This window comes from Bidens hawaiensis, unplaced genomic scaffold, assembly GCF_021521415.1.
Source record: "Bidens hawaiensis isolate Kalapana, Puna unplaced genomic scaffold, B.hawaiensis_p1.1 tig00009451_1, whole genome shotgun sequence".
Classification (NCBI taxonomy): Eukaryota; Viridiplantae; Streptophyta; class Magnoliopsida; order Asterales; family Asteraceae; genus Bidens; species Bidens hawaiensis.
This window is the reverse complement of record NW_027491702.1, coordinates 513,971-523,953: the sequence shown is the minus strand read 5'-3', so window position 1 is coordinate 523,953 and position 9,983 is coordinate 513,971. Positions and strand designations below refer to the sequence as shown.

General features: G+C 34.1%; 1 protein-coding gene across 1 annotated transcript; it reads right to left on the bottom strand.

The window, feature by feature from the left end:
- Window positions 1-387: 387 nt before the first annotated feature.
- On the bottom strand, window positions 388-8,186 carry LOC143532546 (ABC transporter B family member 2-like). Its single transcript, XM_077027572.1, has 10 exons — window positions 7,731-8,186; window positions 7,552-7,606; window positions 7,019-7,194; window positions 4,804-5,004; window positions 4,171-4,430; window positions 3,135-4,055; window positions 2,629-3,047; window positions 2,251-2,492; window positions 1,498-2,158; window positions 388-967 (listed from the first exon to the last, which is right to left on the bottom strand). Exons 1-10 carry the CDS (start codon window positions 7,992-7,994, stop codon window positions 414-416), a joined length of 3,753 nt encoding a protein of 1,250 aa, XP_076883687.1. The 5' UTR covers window positions 7,995-8,186; the 3' UTR covers window positions 388-413.
- Window positions 8,187-9,983: the final 1,797 nt, after the last annotated feature.

The following is a 9,983-nucleotide window of genomic DNA, read 5'->3' as shown; positions in this document are numbered from 1 at the left end:
AGAAAAACTAGCTCAAAAACCGACAACTAGATCCCCGTACTTACGAAAGATTACACTAACAGGTTCTAGCTCTAATACCGTAAATACGACTCATTTATCCTACTAAAAGAACATACAGAAAATATGCAACGATGGAACTCTTAAACTCCAACAGACTAGACAACCCATATCAGAAAACAATTATTATTGTTGGGATAATTTGAATCTAAAATCTAATAGAAACAATAACTGAATTGCACCTTAAATCATACTATGAAGGTGATAACAAACAAGCTATAATCATGTGTAAAACAAGATACAACATTGACCGGCACAACATTTTTTAAAAAAAACTCTTGTAATCATGTGTAAAACAAGATACAACATTGACCGGCACAACATTTTTTAAAAAAAACTCTTGACCATTCTTATTATTATTTACGGTGGTGATGTTCTTGCTGCTGTAAATTGATTAGCTTCGAGTACGCCCCATTTTCGTTCTCAACAAGACTCGAATGAGTCCCTTTCTCCACAATCTTACCATTCTGAATCACTGAGATTTCATCCGCATTCTTAATAGTCGATAGCCGGTGTGCAACCACCACACTGGTTCGGTTCTTCATTAACCGGTCCAAAGCCTGTTGAACCACACGCTCCGACTCCACATCAAGTGCGCTTGTGGCTTCGTCTAGTAAAAGAATTGCTGGATTCTTTAACACGGCTCGGGCTATAGCAACCCTTTGTTTTTGTCCACCAGAAAGTTGGATTCCTCGCTCCCCGACCTTTGTGGAGTAGCCGTCTGGGAGAGCGCTAATGAATGTATGCGCGTTTGCTAGTTTAGCCGCTTCGTAGACTTCACTTTCTGAAGCACCTTCTTTCCCGTAAAGTATGTTTTCGAAAATCGATGTTGCAAAAAGTGCCGGCTCTTGTTGGACTAGCCCGATATGCCTTCGAAGAGACTTTAGCTTCAGTTTCCTGATGTCCTTGCCTGCAAAAATTGGAAACAATATGTATTAACATTGTTATATAAAAATACAAACAAGCAAATAAACAAACCCGAAATCCCACTCATATGGTAGGGTATGAGGACGGTGGAACTTGGGCAAACCTAGAGATATGTGTGCTGCTCCCACTGAGACCACCGACTCCAAAAAATATTTAAATGTAATAAACCGGCTCCAAAAATTACAAATCATGTAATTTTTGCTAGAGCTATTACAAGTGTATTTGAACAATCAGAATAAGAAAACAAAAATTACTATCATCATTGTAATAGCTCTAGCAACACATTGTGTATGCTAAAATAAATATTAGAAAAACGATATAAGTAATACTAACAGAAATCTTAAAAAAAAAATGATTTTACTTGGTTTTGTGCCATTAAAAATAGACTTTTGTGTATTTTCAAGATGTTAACGCATTAATTTGTCGTCGTTGAAATAAAACATAGCTCAAATCGACCCATTATTGAGCAAATGATAAAAACTTAAGTATTCGTGCAAGTTTAAAGAGGCCTACCATCAATTAAGACTTTCCCGGAGGTTGGATCATAGAACCGAAGAATTAATGAGAGAACCGAGCTCTTCCCAGAGCCACTTTGTCCCACAAGCGCCATTGTCTTTCCGGCCCGAACCTTCAAATCAAAATCTCTAAAGATCAAGATATCGGGCCTTGAAGGGTAGCTAAAAGTTACACCTCTCAGCTCGATGGTCCCCTCAACTCGAGTTATATCCTCTCCAACATCACTAACCACTTGTGTTCTCCGATCAAGAACCTCGAAAACTGATGCAACCATCTGGTTCCCCTTCAACAAATCGGGTGCCATAGCCAGCGTTTCACCCATGGCTAATGCAGTCACAATTAAAATCATAAATGATTTCATCACTGATCTGAACCCGGATAACCCTCGTTCCATTAGCACTGAGCCATACCATAATGCAAGACCGTAAGACGAGAAGATGAAAAATTGAGATACACCGTAGAATATTCCTGCAATCTGCCCGCGCTTAAATGACCGCTTAGAAGGTCCCACGAGCTCCCGAGAGTAAAGATCAAGAACTTTGTTTTCAGAACAAAATGCTGCAACTGTTCTTATGTTACTGACAGCTTCACCCACGAGCATATTAGCTTTAAGATAAGCTTTGCTCAAGTCTCCACCGTACCCTTTCATGAACATTTTCTGATACATAAAAAAAACACATGATCAAATAATGAAACAAACAAACAAATAACTAAACATACTTAAAACAATTAAGTAAGAAAGTGTGACACCTCGCTTATGTGACCGCTGATGATCAAAGGGTACATGGCCATAACGATGAGTGTAAGCCTCCAGTTCAATATGAAAGCAATAATAAAAGAAGTGCCAATCAATCCCATATTCTGTATGAGAATCGTTGTTCGGTCCACAACTACGGTTCTGAGCAACGTTGCATCGCTTTCTAAACGGGAAGCCAGCATTGAGCTTGTGTTGTTCACGTCATCGAACCATCCGATCTCATTTCTTAAAATAGCTGCAAAAGTTCAATATTACAAGAGGCCATATTAACTGAGCTTACTATCAATTATAATTATTATCGTTGTTTTATCATTATCTTGTAATTCGGTTACACCTCTAAATTTAAAGAGGTGATTGTGATTGATCAGTACCTGAAAACATTTTTTGACGAACACGAAGAGTGAGCCTTTCTGCCATGATCCCGAAGCACAGATGAGTGATGGCGTAAACGGTAATGCTTACACCAGCACCAAAGCAAAAGAGAATTGCAATCTTTTTCACTTCATGTTGAGTGGTTTCCCAGTCCATGTAATAAGCTACAAGGGCTTGGCTAATCCCAAGGGCAAAAAGAGGCATACACGAACCACAAATGATCGCACCTATGGTCCCGGTCAACCCGTAAGCCCAATCAGGGCGAATCATCGAGTATAATCTTTTAGAGGAAACATGTGGTGGCTTGGTGTATTCACCACCATCAACACCGAGTTTTCCCACAGATTCTCGGTCTGAATGAAAACTAGCTCCTAGGCTCCTTGTGGTTGTCCGCGATAGTTCACGAGAATATCTAATGCTGTATAAAGAAGAGAAACAATTAGTACTGCATTGACTTAATTAGATGTAATGAGAAAAAGTTAGGAGATTAGGGAAAGAGGCTAACCTGGAAGGTCTCCCCATTGAAGCAGCACGAGACGGGGCGCGATGCAAGGAAGCCGTTTCTTGAAGTTGAATGAGTGATGAATAAGCACTATTGGGTCGGGCCATGAGGTCGTCATGGTTCCCGGTTTCCACTATCTTTCCATCTTGAACTATAGCTATAATATCTGCATTTCTAATGGTGGAAAGACGGTGGGCCACCACCACAGTTGTCCGGCCCACCATCACACGAACGAGTGCCTCTTGCACACTCTTTTCAGACTCTGTGTCAAGGGCGCTCGTGGCTTCATCTAACAACAAAATCGACGGGTTTTTCACAATGGCCCGTGAAATTGCAATCCGTTGCTTTTGTCCTCCTGATAATTGTATCCCTCGTTCGCCAACTTGCGTCTCAAATCTTTCGGGAAGATTGTTAATAAAAGTGATCGCCTCGGATAGCTTTGCAGCATGTGTGATCTCATCATAAGTAGCCGAATCCTTACCATACAAAATATTTTCTCTTATAGTAGTGGCAAAAAGAGCAGGCTCTTGATTCACAAGCCCGATCTGGTCCCTGAGCCATTTGATGTCGAGCTCACGAATATCAACCGAGTCCAATAAAATCCTGCCCGATAGCGGCTCATAGAACCGTTCTATCAAAGATATAACCGTGCTCTTCCCCGAACCACTTCCACCAACAAGTGCCACAATTTTTCCAGAAGGTATATCAAGTCGGAGTTTGTCAAAGATAATCACATCCGGTCTTGAAGGGTAACTAAATCGCACATCATCAAACCGTATGTGACCGTCCACTCGGGCCAGTGTCCGGCCCGTTTTCTCACTTGCCTTGGCTACAGTTGATCTCTCTATCATTTCAAATATGGGAAAAGCCGCTGACTTGGCTCGGATAAATGCACTGATGTCCGGTGCAGCCTGCCCAAGTGACCTACATTCACAAAACAAAATCTTGATCACATCCCAATCTATTTATGAATAGTTAAACACGGGTCGTATGCAACGGGTTGGCCTGGCTATTTAGGGATTTGTGGAGGTGGACTTACAGGCCTGCGATGACAACATTGAGCATAGTGGTGAAGGAATCTCCTCCATTGGCTATGTTTTTGTGGACTACTATACTCGTGTACCAGACGAGTAGTGACCAGGAGAGGAACAGAACAAAATGCAAAGTGCCGAGGCCTAAGCCTTTCGCTAGACCGGCTTTCCTGCCGTACTTGTAAGTATTTGAAAGGGCTGCAATGTATGAATTTACGGCTCTTTCTTCTCCGGAAAATGCATGCACTGTTCTTACATTTCCGATCACCTGCGAATCAATTATCTTGAAAATTAGCATCACAATCAAATTTAATTATTGAGGATATATGTATCTTCTAGTTCCTTATTTCTTAATAATTGAATTTATGTTTCAGTTGTATTTTACTTCTCATCACTTCATGACATTATTTTTTATAAAAATGATAAGTAAGGTAGAAAAGGTCAGCACCTAAATTCAGAGCTCCCAATTTTGACTTTGATATTTGGGTTTTCCTTCCAAATTTTGGTATTTTAATAGATTTTATTTTGATTGTAAAAACATGCATATCATAGATTTTGAGGCTATTGCTAAATATTAGTATGTAAGATTAATTTTGGAGTTTTTGAAAGAAAGTAAAAGGAAAAGAGAGCGACTAAAATACCTCTTCAGCAATTTCACCTGCTTTGACGTATGATTTTCGCACTCGCGCGATGAGGCCAGTGGCGATGTAAGCATAGACACCGCCAGCGATTGCAATCGCAGGTACAATTGACAAAGTCACCAAACTTATCTGCCAAACCCTAACGAACCCTATTATGAATCCTGATAAAAATCTGCTGATGTAGTGCATGAAGTTCCCCACCTGCACCCAACCATATATTCACACCAAATTAACACTTATCTTTCCTTCCTTTCCTTTTTCAAATTAAAAAAAAAGGATATATTTATACACATTTTGTATTAAATAAAGTTATAAAATAGTAATCACTTTGCTGTACTAAACTCATGAAAGCCATTTACATGTTTTCATAACCAGAGCAAACAGGAAATCCGTCGTATTACGGCCGGTATATTGGTCTGGCCTCATAAATAATACTAAAATTAAAACTATATATATATAAAGGCGACGTTAAATATGCTTAACAGAATCGGTTCTATGCGCGATCCAACCAGCTAGCCATCGGGTTTTGGAAACAGTGCTTTTCTATAACTAGAAAAATTACTCAACTTTCAGAAAAAAAAAATACAAACAATGAACAATATTGAATATTTACATGTTTACCTATTAAAAGTAAAAAAATGTGGGTTAAAAAGATAAAAAAAGGAAAGAAAGACGGTTAGTTGTGAAAAAGAATAGGATAATGAGGTAAGTGATAGAAGACCATAATTGCAGTGCATGGGCAATAAGAGCAGTGGGTGCAACTACAGCCTGCCCAACAAGATTACAAACTCATTAACTACAAACCGCCTCCCAATAAATGTGGCATTTATAAATCACCCCAAAATTCAGTTGCACCTCTTCCTTCTTTTATTTATTTCTTTTCTTTTAAACAAATTAAATATTAATTAAAAAATGAATATGTTATAACAATATTAAAGTTTTCATAAAAACAATAGGGAACATGTTACTTGATTTATATTTGATGAAGCTTATTTGTTTAAGGTGGTGTGAAAAGAATTTCATGTTTTTGGACTAAATTGAGAGCTGAAGGAAACCTGACCTTGTGATATATTTATGAATGTAATAATCAGACATCAATTATTCATAAAAGTATTTTAAAAAAGCAAAATAATGGTTGAAAATTAATTTGCACACCTACTCTCTAACACATTTATTATTGAAGCCAAAGTTTCTTTCTATCGCTTTAGCAAAGGAAATTTGAAACGGAACTTTATTTATGTATATACATGTGTATATATTGTGATTATAATCATTCAAAACCATGCACCACGAGAAAGAGAAAAACTAAACAATTTCATTTTTTATCCAGTAGTTCATATTTATTATTTTTTCACCGTTTAAAACACTTACGGGTTTTTTTAATGTGTAGTGAAATTTGTTCATTTATTAATTCTGAAAGATGAACAAGCCTTTGCATTTTAACCATGTTCTTATATTTTATTTTATTTTCAAATTATAAAAATATATTGTTTACTTAATTCTACTAGTTCATTCCAAAAAAGAAAAAAAAGGACTACAAAAATAATTGATATGTTTAGTTGGGCAGTTAAAGTTATAAATACCCTTAAAAATAAATATTTTATCACATGTAGAGTTGTGGGAGTGACAAAAATACAAAATGGGTTGTTAAAGCATATTTGAACTGATTATTGAGTATTTTGTCATTTTACAATGAAAATTTTTAAAACTTTGTTATTTTATAAAACTTTTGCCAACTTTCTTTTTCAGAAGTAATATAAATATATATTTAATTAATTTAAGTTAAGCTGGAAAATTATTTATTATTTGAATAGATTTAATAGAAATTTTAAATATTTTAATGATTTATATTTAAGTATAATGCTACAGGATACTGTATGCTATATATACTAACCAAAATAAACATTTTAAGTACATATACAAAATAAAAAATGGCACGTCTCCAAATCAAGCATTGAATTCGATCATAATGTAAACACTGCCTTGTTACAATTAGAAAAAAAAAAAGATTAAGACATTTAATAGATATATTTTATTACAATATTTTTTAATTATATAATAACTTTATATATAAAATCAATCATCATATCATCACACGATAACATACAAGAAACATTTATTGGGGTACAATTAATATTCGGTAGTAAAATACATTATAATTGCATATATAGAGAGTGTGTGTTAATTATATTAATAAAATTAGTTTAGATGTTACCTTCTCAGAAATAGCATCTTGAACAACTATAATATCACTAGTAATTGCAGAAATGACTTCTCCTGTTGAAGCTTCAGTATCAAAAAGACTGATATCTTGGCTTAACATCGACTTCAAATACGCCATCCTCATCTTTGCTGCCTGCCTCTCTCCGGTATGCATCCAACAGGCCACCTCTATATAAACACACACTTAACTTTCTTAATCATATTATAACCTTTTGTAATTTAATTAAAATTTTCTATCTTAATCATGAATTTTAATTTTGGTTTAGATTATCAATAAAGATAGCTTATAAAACATCTATCAAAGTTACGAGTTTCAATTATACTTAAATCAATAACTAACTGACAGGAATTTTAGTCAAATTTCCAAGTTATTAAAAACAATTATTTTAATATCTGAAAATAAAATAAAAACTATGAATATAGTCATATACGATGGAATAATTTGATTAAAACCCAAAATAATTTTTTTCTTTTAATTTACATTAAAATAAATTACGACAAATATAAACTTTATTAAGGACTTACCAATCCAGGAAGAAAAGAGTATCACCACACTAAGATACACAAAATCCAATGAATACTGTCAATTGAACAAAATAATAAATATAAATTTAATTTCAAATTTCAAGTCAATACCTCAAATAGCAACAATTTTATAGAACATCAAAGAATAAATAAAAAAATAAATAATAAATTCCACTTACCCTTGCAACTTTATGAGAAGCTTCTTTAGGGAAAAGATAAGCAAGGCCGATAATGTTAATCAACTTGCCGAAAAAAATAAAAAAAACCGGCACGGATGCACCATGAACACATGCACCAAGGGACCCAAGAAACATAAGAAAGTAATCGTACGAATCGGCAAATGAAAACAACTTTAGCATCGGAATTCTTTTGGGTTTTGCGGATTGTTGTTTGTGTTCATCTTGGCCACCGGGTTCGACCGAAAGTGAGCCATGGTTGCTCATTTTGTGGGTAGCACAAGTGTGAGAGACCGGTGAGGGTTAATAAAGGAAGAGGATGCAACGGTGGGACTAGAAAAGATTGAAGAAATTGGTTCGGTGGTTTAAGCCCCTTTAATGCAAAGCAAAAGTAAAACCAGCCAGAGTGTGTTGACTCATGACATCGGCGTATTTATGGGCAGTTTGTAGTAGAGAAAATATAGGTTATAAAGTAAGTATTTAATGCATAATATAATCATCTTTTTACTGCAATAACTATTTATTTTTATTTTACCTTTAAATTTTAAACAACTAACAAACATATTATACTCATAATAATTCTACGTCATGATATACATATATATTATTTATGGTGTTCAGTGAGACTTTTTAATCTCAAGATAAGTATACATCAAAATACCGAGAGATAAATATTTATACACAAAATTTCCTCTTGATGTTAATAGCCCGAACTAGTTTAGACATTCATTAAAATATTGAAAACTCGTGAGAACGACTTTTAAATATTATTATTTTTTATTATTTTCATTGTTTTATATTTATTAATTTTACCAAAACCAAAAAGAAATAAAAAAATATTTGCAATTCATCAAAGTACATATATGTAACTTGTAATACACATATATGTATTTGTGCAATATATATATATATATATTAATTTGTTTTAGCAAAGTTTAATAACATACAAAAGCAATGAAAAAAAAGTTAGTGTTTAAAAGTAGTTTTTACGAGTTTCAAGTTAAATGTAATTTTCAATAAAACCCCTCTCTCTCTCTCTCTCTCTCTCTCTCTCTCTCTCTCTCTATATATATATATATATATATATATATTATTTATAGAGATTTTACATATTTTCTCTTCCTAACCCTTTGAAATTACATATTTCTTCAAAATACAAGTTTTTAATGCAAAATATACAATACTCTTTAAACATGGTTTGAAAAAATATGTAATTTTAAAGTTTAGGAAGGAGAAACATGCAAATGCCCCTTATTTATAATATCAATACATGGTGACATTAAATATAAAAGTAATTTGAAACTAAATATCAATAAACAATTTTGTGCATTAACACAATTACATTACTTTTAATCGTATTACTTGTATGTTGAATTCAGTGTCGAGACTTATGTGGCTTGAACTTGTAGATTTTGCCTTGAGTAGGTTCATCTACAACATCTGATGGTGTCCATGTGAGTGCATTCCTCTCTTGGGTCGGTCTGGTCTAATTGATGTCAGATATGTCTCAATCGATCTATCACAAACAACGATCTAAGAAAGATGAGTTCAAGGCTGGCAAAGTGAATTGGGAACTGGAAGATCATTTCGAGATCTTCGAACATATTAGGGGGGTCGATGTAACTATGATGAATAATTTAGAGGTGACATTTAATACAAAAGTAATTCGTTTTCAAACCGGCAAATAGAATATGAAGGCAAAAACACATAAAGACTTTCACCATCCTTAAGTGTATAAATTTTTACATTGTCTTCTTTTTTATTTAACTCTCACTATATATGTATATCAAACACTTTATTAACATTAGTTTTGTAGTTCTCTAACTTATAATTAAATTTTGTACTACCTAATGTATTTATTGTACGAAGTGAGCAGTTCTTTTGGCATTTATACAAGTTAGGTGTGTGTATATTGTAAGAAATAAATCAAATTTACTGAAAATGGTGACTTTATTCGATCATATACTGTCATTTTTAAGTAACAAAGCTCGTTTGGAGTGATCGATTTGATTCTTAATTTGTCGCTCATTTATTTGGAAAATGTTATAACAAACGTGTGATCAAGGTTTTCATCTCTCAAACCGTGATATCACTCATGCATACTAAATGTGTGAAAGATGATAATTATTTCGTTTGATTTATTTAGAAAGGTGGAAATTATGAGTTTGTTGTGTTTGATATGTTGCCACCTATTATTATGTATCGGAACTATCGTCGCCAATAAGTGAAATAACATTGTTTCTTTTTCGCAAAATT

Bases quoted from the DNA above. Each gene is read 5' to 3' on its own strand.
- LOC143532546 (XM_077027572.1), bottom strand. From the start codon at position 7,994: ATGAGCAACCATGGCTCACTTTCGGTCGAACCCGGTGGCCAAGATGAA. The intron at 7,195-7,551 runs GTAAGTCCTTAA...GTGTTTATATAG, and splicing joins ACTCTTTTCTTCCTGGATTG to AGGTGGCCTGTTGGATGCAT. The intron at 2,493-2,628 runs GTACTGATCAAT...GAACTTTTGCAG, and splicing joins TCGTCAAAAAATGTTTTCAG to CTATTTTAAGAAATGAGATC.